Source organism: Mycetomoellerius zeteki, unplaced genomic scaffold, assembly GCF_001594055.1.
Source record: "Mycetomoellerius zeteki isolate Tzet28-1 unplaced genomic scaffold, Tzet1.0 scaffold1192, whole genome shotgun sequence".
NCBI lineage: Eukaryota > Metazoa > Arthropoda > Insecta > Hymenoptera > Formicidae > Mycetomoellerius > Mycetomoellerius zeteki.
In genome coordinates, this window is record NW_017256119.1 from 2,742 (window position 1) to 22,144 (window position 19,403).

At 36.0% G+C, this 19,403-nt stretch overlaps 1 protein-coding gene across 1 annotated transcript; it reads right to left on the reverse strand.

Annotated features, from left to right (window-relative positions):
- Positions 1 to 8,820: 8,820 nt before the first annotated feature.
- LOC108730906 (uncharacterized) lies at positions 8,821 to 9,442 on the reverse strand. Its single transcript, XM_018460872.1, has 2 exons — positions 9,125 to 9,442; positions 8,821 to 9,028 (listed from the first exon to the last, which is right to left on the reverse strand). The coding sequence occupies exons 1-2, from the start codon at positions 9,281 to 9,283 to the stop codon at positions 8,879 to 8,881; spliced, it is 309 nt and encodes a 102-aa protein (XP_018316374.1). The 5' UTR covers positions 9,284 to 9,442; the 3' UTR covers positions 8,821 to 8,878.
- Positions 9,443 to 19,403: the final 9,961 nt, after the last annotated feature.

Sequence of the window (19,403 nt, forward strand, 5' to 3'; positions counted from 1 at the left end):
AAAATTGTTTATTTGACTTTTATATTTACCCTAATCCTACAGTATCCAATTAATATCTTAAGAGTTTGTCGCGTCGCGCAAGATACATTTCTGTCACATTGTATACTTCGATTCTATAATATATGATTATAACCAATAGTTACACGTATCGATAGATGGTAGATCGCACTCTGAAAATTGTTGCGTGTTCTGCAAACCATCGGAAAAAAAGTGTTGCAACCTCAGTGTCCGCGACTGTACAAGCACGTACCATTCAATTATATTTTTACATTATATTCATTACCAATTTTAACAAGTTCCACAATTAAATCTTGAATCGTTAGAGAGGAGGAAACAGTTGACTCCACTAATCGCTCAACATTTGCACGTCTCTCAATAAACGTCTTTCATGTCGTATGAGGCAAGATTATGCGATTTCCTCGATTATCGCCAATCACAATTTTTACATAGGACATAAGTCCCACGCTGATTCCAATGTCCAGATATTTATAAGCTGTAGGTGTCAATGCAAATCTCCTTCTCAAAATATAAGGTGTATGACAAGATGTCGAAGATGTCGAAGATGTATAAGAAGACGTGTTGTTAAAGAAAGAAGAATACAGGTAAATAGAAAATATATAACATATATCAAAAGCGTATGGTAAACAAAATTTTATGTAATTGAACACAAACTTACTGTCCCTCGCATGTTTCACCTCCCGTTTGAATTGGAACGTAGTAATTCATCTTTTCGCTGTATATTTTCAAGAGCTCTTTACTATTCGATTTCCTTTTGAGACTGATGTGGTAATGTTAGCTGGGCCCTTCTTTTAAACAGTGTTCCTTTCCACTTTTTTTTACATATCCTAAAAAATGGAGGGGATTTTTTCACTTTCAATCCTACGTCAAACTATACAATGACTCATATCATAAGAATGCACTTTGATCATATCTTTCTTTTTTCATCTATGGAATCGGCGCCAACAACAACAATAAAGTCTGTCTGTTCTTTTGAAATATGCATTTGGGACAGTGCATTAAATGTGGAAATTTTACTTATCTTAACAACCGTAAAGACAAAATCACATTACTTTTCAAACATACTTCAAACTATACAATGACTCATATTATAAGAATGCACTCTGCGAACACACACACACACACACACACACACACACACACACACACACACACACACACACACACGATGTGCAAAATCCGACCAGCAACCTCCCCGTGGTGCGTATCGGGTAGTGCTAATGCTGGCGGTAATTGAGTAAAATGCATAGATAAGTTTGATACACTGTATCTCAAAAATGAAAAATCGTACGAAGCTTTTTTTGTCTTAATTTGTAAGAAAAAAATCCATATTTTACGGCGATTATCATGAAATTTACGAAAAAAATTTACTCCACCCCATAGAGTGTGTCAAACTATGCAAATTTATTAAAAAAAAACATGTCCTTATTTTTCAAAAACGCCAGAAAGGGGTAAGGGTAGATTAAAAATCCATTAAAAGATTCGTAAAGTACAGACTTTACCCTTGAGAATGAAAAAAAAACTTTTAAATACGACCATTTTTCGCGGAGTTACGCTTATTTGAACTTGTGCGATATTTTGATATAAATTTACCTATGCGTTAATTTTGTTGACGAGTGTATATTTAATATATTTATATAGGGAAAAAAATTAAATCATTAAATGATCTCTTCAATAGTTTTAAATATGGACTGCTTTTTATGAATATAACCAAATTCTCACTGGACAATATATTTTAACTAAATTTCTGATTATGTATGTAAGATGTTTTGTTATTGTACATTGAAAATGACCCGATCGGTGTCGAAACGTTTGATTATTGTATATACCTATAGTATATACGTTTATTAAAGATCTTATATTGTAGTTGGCTCGTTTGCCCTTGTTTTATTTATTGATTTATTCTAATTGAGCCATATTAACATTTAATTAAAAAAATTAAACAATTTGTAATAAATTTTATTTTTTTTTATAACACATTATTCTTGTGTATCCAAGAGTTGTGTGAATTACCAAATCCTAGCCATTTCACGTAAACTTTGTCTCCTTTTTTACGCAACACCTTTTCAACTAGATATACGTCGGGATTAGCAACGCGATGCAACTCATACTCGTAGAATCCTCCAGCGACCGGTTTTCCATCGTAATCTTCCAGAAGATACGTGACGGGATTGGTTTTCTGTACTTTGACGATTCGAAACACCTACGTGGTCCAATTTAGCGTGTAACCTTTCTCAAAGATCGTCTTGAATTTGCTCACACGTACCGAGTCACCCACTTTGAATAGCGGGAGTGCGACAGTTTTTACGCTACTGTACACCGTGTTTAAGAGCTTGTCGGAAATCGTGGGAGTCACATCGATAGGTCGCATACCGATAGTTCGATGCTTTCGCATATTGTACTCTGACACGAGACGTGGTAGCAAGTCGATCCATTTATAATTTCCATTGTGCGTAAATTGTTTTCACATGTTTTCAACGTGCGATTGAACCGTTCGACGACCGATGCCTTCATTACGGAATATGTTGAATAATGATTTATGTTGTGTTTTTCAAGAGTTTTTGTACGTTTGCATTGTAAAATTCTTTTCCTATATCGGTTTGTAAATTTTTCGGGCATCTTCCATCACTTCGAATTATTTTTGCGATCTCTGTAGCCATCTCATTTCCACTCTTAGTTTTGAGCGGTAAGGCCCATGCGTGCTTACTTAACACATCGATAACGGTGAGAATGTAGTGATACCCTTTGTTGAATCGTATGTAAGGGCGCATCTCGACCACATCAGTCTGCCACAGATCATCGTATCCGTAAACTATGACACGTCTGCGTGGAAAATTTTTTCTCGCTGGAGCGTGCAATAGGGTCATTGTACAAAATTTCTTTTTTCTGAAACTTTTTTTTTATATTAAATGGGAGGTGTTAAATACGAATATGATATTTAAAACAATATTTAATACTTCAGGAATTAACTATAATTTATTGAAAATGCCGAGAAAATATGAATTTAACCACGTGACTTAAACGGATTCTGATTGGACGGCCGCTTTGTGACGTCAAATGCTGGTATGTACATATGGTCGAGCGTCAACCTATCGAAACGCCGGTGCGTATGTTTTTGAACATTTCAATCAAGATATTTTACAAAATTCGCAGTATATAATCGTGAATCATGGCACAACCAGGTTTCGTTAAAGCTCAGTCGGATAATTTACCACGGGTGGATGTAGTAATGGTTTTAGATTTCTTCGCCAACAACCCAACACTCAGTGTTGCTGAATCTCGAGGAGTTAAAGTGCACAGGTACGTGAATCTTTTAAGTGTTGTATTTGAGAGAGAGAGAGAGAGAGAGAGAGAGAGAGAGAGAGACAGACATATAAATATTAGTCAATTATAACTTTATTTATATTATGATTAATGTACAATAAAAAATGATACAATATAGAATGTCATATTAGAACAATGAATTCTAACCTTCTTTTCGTTACATCTGTCAAATAGCTATGATATATATTCTGTGCTCAATTTTTTTAAATATAAATAATTAAATTCGGATTATTTTATTTTTTAGAGCAAGTCAGTAAAGATATGGTGACGCTGCAATTGGATATGTAGAGATATGTCGCCAAAAAACAATGTATATCATTCGTGCCAAAATATGCCCCGAACACAAAGTCAGAACCAAGGCATATGCCGTCGAATTAACAATTGATGAAAGAAAAAATAAAATTAAAAATGTACAATGCTTTGATTGTGCAGCTTTTTCAGGTAAGATTTTTTTTACATAAATTTATTTAAAAATAATATATTAAGGACTATAAAGTAGAGTACTTGTTCATTCCTTTAACGTTGCTGCAGAAGATTTTGCCTATCAAACGATGCGTCAAGAATATATAAGTTCTATTATTGCATTGATTTATTACAGTAACTGCTCTTTTACTTGAAATAAGTTATGATGATACAACATTGAGATTGATTTTATGAATAATATCAGTAAAGGTCTAGTCTGCAACGATAAAAATTGATAAAATGAAAGGATATTTAGCATTTTAACAATTTTCAGAAAATAAAGGAATTTATTATTAATTATATTCCCATGTTAATTACTCATATACTAATATGATTATTTTATATTTATTACAACTAAATTTTAACATTTTTGCTCGAACCATCGATAGTTCTTCAAGCAATAAAATGGTGAATCAATCATTTTTAATTTTATTTTACTGTATTTTAGTTATTATTTATAGTATAAGTAAAAGAACGCGTATTATATAATTTTAAAAAAAGGCTTCTACGTGTCAAATATATATTTGACTAATGTATACAAATTTAAATTGTATTTTGATTGCCCAACTTTTCATCATCTGGAGACGTTCTTCTGGAAGCGATGCTGTTGCGCATTTAAAATGCATAAATGGGACGTGATAACTCTAAATCTAATAAATATTAAAGGCTAATATTTTGTTTCTCATGCGATATACAATAAGAATATTACATATTCAAATGTTACACTACAAATTATATAAATTGCTCTAAATATAATGTACGGTGATTTTAGGTGGTTGCAAGCACGCTATAACATTTTTAATGTGGACACATCGAAGAAGCAAAGAACCTGCTCCAACATCTGTAACATGTTATTGGAAGTGTTCCACAATGTTTTCAATAGGAACATCACTAAAACTTGTAACTGCGAAAGCGTTAAGTAGAGGTCAACATAAACAGTTTGCAGCGTCAAATAATATTAATTTTTTGGGAGATCTCATCGAAATAGCTAAAGCAAGAAAACTCGACAGCCAAATCACGCGTCACTTCATACATAATTATGACGATTCTTTAAAATCATTATCTTTACATTATCTTCTTTTAAAATATTGTGACAATAGTGATCAAGATATAAGAAATGTTACTAACTTTTTACTTTTTGCAAAGCAACACATGAGCTCGAATTTGTGCATTGAAGCTGCAAAAGCTACAAAAGAACAAAGTTCCTGTCCACTATGGTATGAACTACGGTATGGAAAGATTACAGCTTCGACTATATATGAAGCTGCAAACTGCAAAACTACGAACGGTTCATACGTTGAAAGATCCGTAGGAACAGTAAAGTTAATAGAGACCGAAGCAATGAGACGAGGAAGAAATCTTGAACGAGAAGTTTTACAGGCGGTGGAGAAAAAATTGAGAATGAAATTTTACTCAACTGGTTTAATTTTGTTACCTGATTACCCTATATTCGGAGCCTCTCCTGATTCTTATACGGATAATTACATCATCGAAGTTAAATGCCCGTTAACCGAAAAATCTGAAGACAAATATATATGTAAGGATGGATCAGTAGCAAAGAAGTTTTACTCTCAAATGCAAATACAAATGATGTTTGCAAAACGAACTAAAGGTTTGTTTTGCATGGCGAAATTTGATTTTGAGACGTCCAAGAAAGTGAATCGTGTGGGTGGATTATGATTCTGATTACACTAAAGATATAATCTCCAGTTCTCTCTCTCATCAAAATTCTGGAAAGAAAATATTTTTCCATTACTTTTGGAATCTGTACAAAAATAAAAAAAAACCTATATTGAAATATAAGAAATACACTGGAAAATGTACTTACTGGAAATAAAATTAGATTATGTTATGAAATTTAATATTTTCTTTTTACTGATTTATAATTGGTTGTTGTAAATTAATAAGTGCTGCTGCAATGATAATAATATCGTCAGTTGTACTAATGGCTTCATGGTGAATACAGGAATGAGGTTGAAGAAAATTAAATTCTCTCAACCTTCTTATTACTCATTCAATATGTATTCGCAAACTTGCAATCCTTTTAGTGTGCATCACCTCTGCTTTTGATGGTTTAACAGAACTCGCGATGCTGGGGGGTCTAATCAATACACATCCTTTTTGGGTTAATAAATGCTCGATATGTTTGAAGCCGCGATCTGCCATAATTTCGCAACCAGAAGGTATTTCATTTAAGTAGCCACAATTTTCCACTATAATCGCGTCTGACGTTCTTCCCCCATAACCGCAAGAAATATAATTGATCATTTCATCTGGTGTCGAAGATATTAGATATTTTAAAGTATTGCACTTTTTGTAATCTGACCACGTTATAGAGCTTGATGTACTGCATTACTAGGTTTTTGTATTTCTATTTCTAGGCAATCAATTATAGACTGTACATTACTATACCTTGCTCGAAATGGTATAGGAAGTAAAAATTGTATAGTATCTTTTTTTGGCCAAAAAATAAGAGATCTTAAACAATTTGCTATTAATGAAATAGACTTATTAAAAATCCTATTTGCATGACTAGCAGACATGCCAAATTCATCGCCTAAACGGGAAAATGTATCATTCATTTTAATTTTGGTTAGTGTTAAATATAAGTATGTCTGTATGAACTAAACCTATCTTGCTGTGCAAAAGATCTATGACATACAGAAACTGCTCTGGTATGCCTATGTACATTTTAGATTTTCTTTTTATAATGGAAAGCTTCAACTTTCTCGTAGTATCGTCTGATTCCGTTTTGTTTATTTTTAATTCTTCACTCGTGTATTCTTCCGAAGGAAAATATTCTTCAGTACTTTTAAAAGTATTCTCGTTAATCGATGGAATATTACTGATAGTATCATCGCTAATATAAGTATTATATTTATCAGTATCATTTTTTCCCGCGTTTACGTTTTGTTTAATAGGAGAACAGGCCATGTCTTTACTTACAGCTTTACACAAAATAGCTTTACTTCTGTAATGTGGCTTTACTTGTATACCGGCATCTTTAAATCGCATTTCTAAATTACTCATCTCCTCAATATCCATATTGTCTTGTGTTATAGTCATCGGTAAAATCTATCATTGCTTGAGTAGAACATCCTGCGGTTATTTCATCAGTCATTATTGTTGTCTTTGATATTTCTTTTTCCATCTCTTGCAGAGTTTGTATTCTTCTCCGTTTTGCAGCTCCCGATTTCATATAAACTGTATCGCTTGTATGCTGCCTACTCTTCCGACAATCGAAAATATGTGGAATTGTGTTTTTTTTTAATTGGATTCGCCCTCCCATAATTTTAAATCTGCAATAATTTTCTATGTCTTCCTGTAACTAATAATGTATTTTTATATTCATTAAAATTTATTTATATTTTTTATTTAATAAAATAATATATTTATGTAAATATTTAAATATATAATTCTTATTTAATTTAACATAATATGAAATTAAATTTATTAAATGTAATGTTCAATCAAATATAAGGTAAACATTCCAATGACCAGACATGTATCGTATTTATGTTTGGTCACTAGAATGTTTACTTTACGAAATCTGCCCTTTATAAATATCATTTTGGTTATAATTATTCTATTATACATATAAATCATGAATACATCGTACATACGTTGAAATGATCTTCACAACAAAATAAACAACTTGTTGGTGGATTTGCTACATCGTCACGTCTAGCCATTTTCATCCACATTTTTCGACGTTTAATGTCACGTGGTACTGTTAAAAATACTTTATTTGGTATTTTTATACTCGTATTAGTGCACCCGGGTACAAAACACCACTTATATGACCGATTAATAGCATTTTCACCAGTATTTTCCATATTTCAGCCGACTAAATGTATTAGTTTACATTCGCATACACAATCGGTGAAGCGCGGACCAACATGTGACGTCACGGCACAAGCGCGCGAAAAGAGTGCCGTTTCAAACGATCTTAATTTTCGTTTTTCTATAACTCAGCTAATTATTATTTTTTGAAAAAATTTTTTTTCTTTGATTTGTATCGAAAAAATCTTTCAGATAGTAAAATAAAATTTTTTTATGCAACTGTAAAAGTGATTAGATTCACGTCGCGGCAGTACAGCCATGTGAATTTGCCTTGACTACAAGTCCCTAGCAACGGGTTGTTGACAAGACAGTTAGAGTGTAGCCGTCGTATGACTCGAACGTGTTCGCGCCGCCGTCTTAAATTTGTACTAATATTACAAATAATATTAAAGGAAATCTTTTATCCTTAAACTAATTGTCCACATTCTAATATAAGTCTCAAACGGAGTAAATCTTTATTCGCCCTCAATTACATCAAAGAATACAACTGTAAATTCAAGATTTCACAGTTCAGAAGTGGGATATTACAATTAGTTTCGGATTAATTTTCCTCCGATTTTTTTTTCTTTTGGAGTCATCATTGGTGTTGAAGAGTCCGACGCCTTAACATTATCATTTGTTGGCAGTCTTGACTCGAAATTACGATTTATTCGCCATTGAATGATTTCTTGAAGAAGAAATCAATTGAAGGTCTGCAAACAAAAGACGGCAACACATTTCTGAACGACGGTTACGGAGCAGTTTCGTCTTTCGTCGCTTCACGCCATATCAGTCGCTATGGATCGAAGTCGATTGGACCAACTCTCTTTTGAAGAACTCAAGAATGAAGCTCTTAGTTATGGACTCGTGCCGGCCTCATCTTGTGAACAATTGATTGACCAAATTATGTCACATTTGGAGCGAAATGGTCCAGTGAGTGATTTTGGTATCATGTTACCTGATGGCACTTCTTCCTGCAATACTCGAGCTACAGTTCAACCTCAACAATCAAGTGATATCCCTTCTGCGAGGTCTACGCTTCTAGTTGCTGATCCTTCAATGCAGCAGATGTTTGGCTTCTTTTCTGAATTAATGAAGCAACAGAGCGATTTAATGCAACAAGTTACCAATTTGATCGCCGCTACTCGGATTTCTAACACTAATCCGCAAATTGTGTCTTCTTCTGACTCTTCTGGTGCTGCGATTCTTAATCAGAGACCTGTTTTAGCTTCAGTTCCAGTCGCTCAAGCCGTCAATCTGCTAGCATCCCAACTCCCGTCTTTTTCTGGTTCGGAAGACGAAAATATCGATATTTGGATTGAGAAAGTTGAACGCGTTTCCCGTATCCATGATGTTTCCGATCAAGTGACTCTCCTAGCTGCTTCCAGCAAGTTGAATAAGTCTGCAAAAGATTGGTTAGATCTTAATTCAGGTACTGTTAATGATTCCTGGTTCAACTTAAAGCAAGCTATCTCTCAAAGGTTCAAAAGAGACATACCTTTTCGTGTAACCTTTCAAAAAGTAGAAAGTAGAAAATGGAATTTTTCAAAGGAGTCTTTTCAGGATTACGCCATGCAAAAATTGAAGCTTTTGCAGAACATTCGTTTGCCTGAAAAACAAAGTATTGATTTCCTGATCTCAGGTATAGGAAGTCCATCTTTAAGAGCTTCAGCTACTTTGATCCAAGCAGAAACTATCGATCAATTCTTGGATAAGATGCACTCTCTTACTTTGGCTTTTGGTGATCCATCTAAAAAGACCCCTCCTGTTCCTGTTAAGCCTGTCAATTCCAAGGATTATCCCAAAAAAGAAGAAACGACTTGCAAAACCAGTCCACCTTCCGACTCTTCAAAGGAGCTATTTTGTGTTTATTGTCGGACAAAGAGTCATACCCGGGACAATTGCTCTCGTTTGAAGAAAAAGGAGCAGAACTTCCCTGGAAACTCATCTGGTAATTCGTCAGCGGTTGCTTCGATTGAAGAGACGTCTTCGTCACAATCTTCTGAGACCTCCCAGTCTTTCCAGTCTCTCCAGCCCATCCAGTCTTCCCAGTCTTCTCATTCACCGACGGTAGCTTTTGTCGACATCGGATCGCCGTATAGAATTAGCGACAATATTGTTAAGGTGACTGCTATAAATGAAACAAATTGCTCATTGGATGCTCTTATTGATACAGGCAGCGCTGTATCTTTTATACGACCATCTATTTTTTCCAATTTGATTAATCAACCTCTGAATCAGTTAAAAGCTCCATCTCGTTCTTTTAAAGCTTTAAATAAATCAATTATTAAAGTTTTTGGAGAATTTACTTTTGATTTTCAGCTCGCGATTTTTCCGAATAAAACATTTAAAGTTCCTTTTCTTGTTCTGGAGGACGATGAGCTTTTTGTGGATCTTATTCTTGGACGTGATTTTTTACAAATGTACAAAATTGTAATTGTTTGCGAAACATTTGGTAACGAAAATTCAAAGATACAATTATTTTCGGAAATTGCATCTTTGGATGATAATAGTCAGTCTGTTTTACCAGGCTATTCTAATGAGACTATCTTCGAATCTGATTTCGGACCATCAGTCGATGAGAAACTTGTATCTTTAATTCGTGAAGTTGAAAATACTTCTGTTATTCCAATTGAAGATGGTCATGCCATCACTGTGTCTCTTAAAGACAACACAACTTATGCTTATTCTCCTCGACGCTTTGCATGGTCTGAAAGGAGGCAGATTCGGGAAATTACGGACGATCTCTTGCAAAGAGGAATTATTAAACCGAGCATTTCTCCTTATTGTGCAAGGGTGGTTCCTGTGATTAAGAAAAATGGTACAATGCGATTGTGTATTGATTTACGACCGTTGAATGATCGTGTCATAAAACAAAAATATCCCTTTCCATTGATGGAGGATTGTTTCTCTCGGCTTGGCAATAAGAAAGTTTTTACTTTACTTGACTTAAAAGATGGTTTTCATCAAATAGATGTTTATTCATTCTAAATATTTTGCTTTCGCGACTCCTGATGGTCAGTTTGAGTACACGAAATTACCTTTTGGTTACTGTGAGGCTCCGGCTGAATTCCAAAAGAGAATGATCCAAATTTTTCAACCTCTTTTGCGCGAGGATAAAGTATTGATTTATATTGATGATATCTTGGTGCCATCTTGTACAGTTGAGGAAAATTTGTCTTCATTGAAAGAGGTATTTTTGATTTTAAAACAATACAGATTTAAACTTAATTATAAAAAGTGTCATTTTCTAAAAGAAAAAATTGAATATCTTGGATATATTCTTTCCCCCTCAGGGATTACTTTAAGTGATCGTCATGTTAAGGCTGTTAGAGACTTTCCGATACCTAAAAATATCACTCAACTTCAACGTTTTCTGGGTCTTGCAAATTTCTTTCGAAAATTCATAAGGGATTATGCTGTTAAAGGTCGTCCTTTGCATAATCTTTTACGAAAGTCAGTCTCTTTTAATTTCAATGATGATTGCTTGAAGGCCTTTCAAATCTTGAAACAAGAATTAATCTCTTATCCGGTTCTTCGTTTATATGATCCCTATGCAGAGACAGAATTACATACGGATGCAAGTTCCTTGGCTTTAGCTACTATTCTTTTCCAGAAACAGGAATCTGGAAAATTGGCTCCCATTGCATACTACAGTCAGGCCACGAATTCTGCTGAAGCAAGATATCACAGCTTTGAGCTGGAAATGCTGGCTGTGGTTAAGGCAGTAGAGCGTTTCCATATATTCCTGTATGGTTTAGAGTTCACTATTGTCACGGACTGCCATGCTTTAGTATATGCTGTTAATAAGGCACATCTGAATCCTAGATTCGCTAGATGGACCTTAAGATTACAGAATTATAGATTTAAAATTTTGCATCGATCTGGACAAAAAATGGCACATGTCGACGCTCTCAGCAGAATCTCTGAAGTTTCGGCTCTTGTCGAGGCTTTGCCTCTCGAGAGAGAATTAGAGGTAAAGCAATTACAGGATCCGAGGATCAAGGAGATTGCTGAGCAGTTAGAATTTTCTGATAATCCGAAATTTGAATTAATTCGAGGTCTTGTTTATCGTAAAGACTCTAATTTGCCACGATTTGCTGTTCCAGAATCAATGATTGATAACGTAATAAGAATATACCATGACGATCTTGCTCATTGTGGTCTCGAGAAAGCAGTCCAGGGACTCAGTGTTCATTACTGGTTTCCCTCTCTTCACAAACGGGTCCATGACCATATAAGTAAATGTGTGACTTGCTTGACTTCGAATTCTGGTTTTAAGTCCAGTGAAGGCGAGATGCAAATTACTGATACTCCTTCTGAGCCTTTTCGAATTTTACACATGGATCATTTTGGGCCACTGTGTGAATCCTCCAACGGTTCAAAACATATTTTGGTAATTATTGATGCTTTTACTCGTTATGTTTGGCTTTTTTCTACAAAGTCTACCACGTCTAAGGAAGTTATCAAGCATCTCACATCTTTATTTCATATTCTTGGTTTCCCAGAAAAAATTGTATCTGATAGAGGTACAGCATTTACTTCCCATGAATTTTCTGAATTTCTGTCTTCAAGAAATATTAAGCATAGGCTAATTGCAGTAGCTGCTCCTTGGGCCAATGGTTTGGCTGAAAGAGCGAATCGTTTTTTAAAATCTTCTTTAAAGAAACTTGTTAACGAAAATCGTGACTGGGAAATATGCCTTGAAACTGTGCAATATGTATTTAATAATACTCGACATTCGGCGTTAAAATCTTCTCCCTCAAAATTACTTTTAGGATATGATCAACGCAACAATACTGATGCTGATTTGGTAAAATTCTTGAATGAGATTGTTGGTGTTGAAATAGATTTTTCTTTAGAAAGAGAAAAAGATAGGGAGTTAGCCCTGAATGTCGCAGAAAAAATTAAATCTTACAATAAATTATATTATGACAAGCATCATCGAAAACCCATGTCATATAAACCAGGTGATCTGGTTATGATTAGGGATGTTTCGATTAAAGCTGGAGAATGTAAGAAATTGAAACCCGATTTTAAAGGTCCCTTTAGGGTAACAAAGGTTTTGGATAAAAACCGATATGTGGTACAGGACATTCCTGGTTCCAGCATAACTTCAAGACCTTACAATTCAATTCTCTCCCCTGATCGCTTAAAATTATGGATTAAAGCGTTTCCTAATCATAACCCTGATGTTCAAGTTAAAGTTCAATATGTTTAAAGTTTTTTCGTGGTTCTTGTTTCCTCTTTATCATTAATGTATATTTTATCTATGTATTAAAGATGCGAGGTTAACTACTTTGTTATTTAGTTAATTTTAGTATATATGTTAACTTTTTATGAATATTTTAATACCAAAACATTGTACTTACGTTATTCATGGTATTTTCTTCAATTATATTTTAAGTATTACTTATCTGTGTATCTGTAATCTTTGATTTTAAGTATGATTAATCTTGATTGTATTTACTTTAATTAGAACTTTGTGTATCTTTTTCAAAAATACGTGTTCGAGTCGCACACTAGCTCAGGATTGGCCGAACTGTAAAAGTGATTAGATTCACGTCGCGGCAGTACAGCCATGTGAATTTGCCTTGACTACAAGTCCCTAACAACGGGTTGTTGACAAGACAATTGGAGTGTAGCCGTCGTATGACTCGAACGTGTTCGCGCCGCCGTCTTCAATTTGTATTAATATAAACTAATAATATTAAAGGAAATCTTTTATCCTTAAAACTAATTGTCCACATTCTAATATAAGTCTCAAACGGAGTAAAACTTTATTCGCCCTCAATTACATCAAAGAATACAACTGTAAATTCAAGATTTCACACAACGATCCTATTCTTCCACCAATCGCCACTTTTCAAGATTTTTCTTCTCAGATATTTTTATTTTTTTTTTATTTTTATTGATACAATACGTAAAATGTCACAAAGATCTTACGCAAACGTTGTTGATCGATATTTCGATATCGACTAAAAGATAACTGCATACCACATTTCAATTTATAATAAGCCCAGCTTCACGAAGTTCATCGATAATGAATAAAATTTCGTTATCGTGAGCGTTGTGACCCGCTTGACGTGAGGTCTTAAACAATCGGAGGCGATCCACGAGCTCGTTAGGATCATCCCAATAAACATAATTGATTTTATTGCCGTTTAGGGTCATGGTGTGTGTATTATACCTTTTCCAACACTTTTATCTGACTTGTCGTTTAGTTTCCAGGCGCATGGTACATCCGTTCCAACTTGTATTTTACCTGAGGTAAAGTATAAGAATATAATACCAAGGGTGCTATTATATTCTTATATTTGTATCCTTTATTACCCAATATTGGATTATCCGCTCATGAGCATTCGTTGCTAATAGTATACTCTTATATGCTAGTTTATCATTCTCTGTGTAAATAGTGTCGTCGGAAATTCTTTTGAAAATTAATTCGTACAATCCAGGCGTACCTTTGTACTTTACTCCATTTAAGATTACAAAGTCATTTGTGTCTACATCGAACTGTTTATCACCGAGCATCGTACTGTTCTCGCTGAAATACACACCATAAACGTGATCGATCGCCTTTTCTCTGTCACCACCGAAAAGCATGTTTATATATTTTTGTCCAAGTGATCCCAATTGATGCAACTCTTCATGAACTAGTCGCCTTTGCAATGATTGTTTAACTAATGTTTCAAGCGGTTCATTGGGCGTTTCATAAACGTCTTCGATTGATGGAACGTGTGAACGTTCGTATGATAATTTATGTGGTTCAGGTGACGCATAATTGGAATCCGACGTAACGTTTGATTCTTGTATACGTTGTTTTTTTTTTAGACGACGGTGTTAATTGAAGCCATGAATTATCCATCCAAAAATTGCCACCACCATCATCATTATCATTATCATGTTCATCATCATCGTCTTTTTCATTTTCTTCTGGTTTTCTTTTTTTAGTATTTCCGTCCTTCGTAACATTAGCTTCTTTATCGGTTGAAATTTCTCGCCAGCAGTGTTTTCGACAATCTGTTTTAAAAGTTCAACGATAGGTTTAAAGTGTCTCTCCAACGCTGTATCTTCCTCTATTTTACTGGTTTTTAAAGCATGATACTGTTATGCCCGTATTGCATGTGTTATGGCCGCATTGCATCGTCGCCCGATACACGTCGGAGTTCGCTGTCCTCGAAGGAAGAAACGCGTTGCCTGGCAACAAGCCGTAGATGTTTCAACAGATTTGGAGAGAAGCCATCGAAGCGCTCGGACGTGTCTTCTCATCCGCAAGCTTATACCTCGGTCTTTGTGCTCTGATACGGAGTATTTCTGTGTTTCCTTGTTCAATAAACGTTTCTTGTTCCTAACGATATATTCGTGTACTTCATTTCGGCGGCTCGGGAGTGCGCGTTCGCGACGCGAACGGATTCCGTGAGACGGTCGCGCGGACGAACTGACGGACGGACATAACAATTTGGGGGCTCGTCCGGCTGAATTCGTTGAGACCGTGGAATGTTGCGTTCTCCAATTGCCACCCGAAGCAAGATGTCAACGGAGAATTTAGAAAGTGCATCGAGAACCGTTACGGAACAGAGGACTCCACCAATGGAACAATCGTTGGACACGGCAGCTCAGGAAATTTCTCCAATGACACTGGTATTGCAGACGGTTCTACGAGAGGTGCAGCTACTACGCGAGGAGCAGCGGCCTACTAGAGAGGAGTACATGGAGTCGACACGACAGAGAGAGGCTGAAATCAGACAACTACGAGAGGAGCTACACAGCGTAAAACAGATAAGTCCTTCCACGAATAAAAATATTGTCACGGACGCGGGCGATTGTGGTGACGTGCAACTTCCGGAGAGGGGCGGGTGTGCCGTGGGTGCGAGTGAGCGCGTCGAATGTGCCGCGAATGCGTGCGAACGCATCGAGTCTCGCGCTTCCTTTCGCGCTGTGTCGTCGTCGGGCGACGGAAGTGTCGCGGACGTGCACGGGTACGTCGGGCCGCGTGCTCCGCGTCATACAGAAACGGGTTTTAGGTTAAAGCCTGATACATTTGTCGGGAGTGCCCCTCTTCGAGAATTTTTCGTTCAATTCGATTTGATCGCGTACGCGAATCATTGGGAAACAGGAATGAAAACAGCTATTTTGGTTTCGTGCTTAAGAGGGAAGGCGCGTGCAATATTAGAAAATATTCAAAATTTAGAAGATTTAGAGTACACGGAATTGAAAGCAAAATTAGAATTGCATTTCGGAGAGGCACACTCATTACAAAATTATTACACGCAATTCACAAATAGAAAACAAAGATTCGGGGAAAGCATAGCGGCTTTCGGTTCAGAAATTGAGAAGTTGGCTCGAATGGCATATCCGGAATGCTCCGATTTGATGCGCGATAAAATCGCTTGCGCGCAATTTGTTTCGACCTTGTCCGACGGTTATGTAAAAAGGGCATTACAGATGGAAGGGGTCGCGTCTCTGAGATTAGCCATAGAGAGAGCGAAAGCGGTTCAATTAATTCAGGGAACTTGTTTCAAAAATAAGGGGGAAAATAATTTTCATTTGGAAAATAGAAAAAGGAAAAATTTCAATGAGGGGAGAGACGATTCAAATGAAATTAATAAAAAAGGGGAAGATAATAAAGAAAAGAATGGTAAAACTAACAAAAATGGAAAATTTTTCAAAAATAAAAGCGAGGTAAAAACTGGAAATAGAAGGGAATGTTGGGAATGTGGCAAAGAAGGCACTTCCGCTCTGAGTGCCCTGGTCGGACGGGGGCGGAAAACGTGAATTAGTCGAGCTTGGCGGGGGCGGTTCGACTAGAGGGAAAAATGCCCCGAATAATAATCGTGCTATTATTAAACGATGTGTAATTGATAATGAAATTTATATGGATAATGTTACTAATAGATATTTTTACAGGACTTATGAGACTGAAAATAATAATAATGATCATGATTATGTTCGATGTTCTAATATTGTCGATTTAAATAATTCATGTACTAATCAATATTCTTACAGAATGAATAGAATAGATTGTAATTTAGGAGAATTTTATTATGAGGGTGAAGCAAATGGCGAACCCTGCATTTTTAAAATAGATACGGGCTCCGATATTTCGATCATAAATGAGAATTTTATCAAATATAATGGGCCAGAAAGAAAAATAGTTAATCGTAATATTAAATATCCTACGGGAGAGCAAGTGTTGTTTAAATATGAAATAGCGGTAAAGATTCGACTTGCAAAATACTCCTTAGAGGTTCCGATGCTAGTTGCACGAATAGTGCAAGCTAGAAGACGATTGTATACTTGGAGTTAACTTTCTAAAGTTACTTAATTTACAAAATATTTTTGATTTGATTTTTCGAAATCCAACTGAAACGGCCAATGATTTAAAATGTTCTCGCATGAAAGATGTTGCCACCGTAAATATTCCAGCTGCGCTGAATACAGCTGCGCTTTTTAAAGAAAGTTGCCAATATTTGAGCGATTCTGAAAAAGAAGACTTTGGCAGCTTTCTGAGTGAATTTCGCGTATTTTCAAACGATATCATTGCGGGAAATTGTAAATTGGGGGAACATGTTATTAATGTCAAAGATTCTTCCCCTATTAAACAGGTGCCTCGCCGAGTTCCCATTCAAAGGAGAGAGGAAGTAAATAAAATAATAAAGGAAATGAAAGATCAAGGTGTTATAGAGGAATCAAATAGTCCATGGTCTTCACTAGTGGTTTTAGTTATTAAAAAGGATGGAACAACGATTTTGTGTGGACTATCGAAAAGTGAACGCAATTACAATAAAAGATTCATATCCTTTACCTAGAATAGACGATATTCTCGACCAGTTATCAGATAACGTTTGGTTTACTACCTTAGATTTAAAAAGTGGGTATTGGCAAATAAAGATTTGCACGCAGGATAAAGAGAAAACGGCCTTTTCAGTTGGTAATGGTTTGTGGCAATTCACGGTTATGCCCTTCGGTCTATGTAATGCTCCGGCAACGTTTGAGCGAGTAATGGAACAGATTTTAAAGGAATTTCTTTTTAAGATTTGTTTAGTATATCTGGATGATGTAATTATTTTCGGAAAGAATGTTGAGGAAATGTTGTTGAATTTGAGGAAGATTTTTCTCCGCCTTAGAGAGGTGAATTTAAGAGTGAATCCTAAAAAATGTCTTCTTTAGTAAAAAGATAAAATATTTAGGACATGTGATATCGGCAGAAGGTGTTTCCAGATAAAATAGCGGTTGTAAAAGAATGGTCAGTTCCACAAAATAAGAAACATTTGAGGAGTTTTCTAGGATTTTGCTCATATTATCGTAAGTTTGTAAAGGATTTTTCTTCTCTAGCAAAACCGTTATATGCTTTAACGGAGAATCAGTCGAAATTTGTGTGGGAGCAAAAACATCAGGAATCTTTTGACAATCTGAAGCGGATTCTTTCTTCTCCGCCAATACTAGCGTTCCCTAGAATGGAGGAAGAATTTATTCTCGACACGGATGCTTCAAATCAAGGAATTGGAGCAGTCCTGTCACAGAAACAGGAAGGCGTGGAAAGGGTCATCGCATACTTCAGTCGAGTACTTAATAAAGCCGAGAGGAACTATTGTGTTACGCGACGAGAGCTTTTGGCAATAGTGCAGTCGGTGAAAGCTTTTCACCATTATCTGTACGGGTGGAAGTTTCTGGTGCGAACAGACCATGTTTCCCTCAAATGGCTAATGTCCTTCAAGGATTTGGAGGGTCAACTGGCACGATGGGTAGAAAGACTATAACAGTACGATTTCGAGGTAACCCATCGTAAAGGTCTCTCTCATAAGAATGCTGATAGACTGTCGAGACGTCCGTGCGAGTGATTACTGTCGACATTGTACAAATGTATAGTTGAAAGATGTCGACAAATAAGAAAATTTAGTTGGACGTATAGTTCTGATAGGGAAGATTTCCATGGACTGGCGTAAGGAACAGTTGGAGGATCCATCTATTTCCTTATTCTTAGCAAAAAAAGAGGCGAGTGAGGAACGTCCTTTGCGGCGAGAAGTGGCAGCGAGGAACGTTTCCACCAAAGTCTATTGGTCCTATTGGGATGCTTTGATCATAAAGGATGGTGTTCTTTTTAAGAGATGGGACGCTCCGAATTTAAAAAAGGAGATTCTTCAACTGATTGTACCCAAAAGTCAGGTCAAACAAATTCTGGAAGAGGTGCATAATTCCTCTACGGGAGGGCATTTTGGTGTAAATAAAACGTTGGATAAATTACGAAAACGTTTCTATTGGGCAACATGTAAACAAGATGTAGAGGAATGGTGCAGGACCTGTAAAGAATGTACAGCAAGAAAAGGTCCTCCTGAAAAAGGAAAATCTCCTTTGCAGATTTACAACGTGGGGGCTCCTTTCGAGAGAGTTCAAATGGACGTTCTGGGTCCTTTGCCCATAAGTTCTTCAGGAAATAGGTATTTATTAGTTGTTGTAGATTGTATTTCTAAATGGGTAGAGGCTATCCCTTTAAAAAATGTTAGATCAAAAACTGTTGCAGAGGTATTCCTAAATCAGATTATTTCTAGGCATGGAATTCCTCTCGAGGTTCATACTGATCAAGGGAGAAACTTTGAGTCACGAGTCTTCCGTGAACTGTCGCATATATTAGGAATTAGGAAGACAAGGACGACCCCCTTGCATCCATAGTCAGATGGGCAGGTAGAACGTCAGCATCGCACAATTTCAAATTATTTAGCGAAATTTATCTCAGAAAACCAGAGAGATTGGGACAAGTGGATTTCACTTTATTT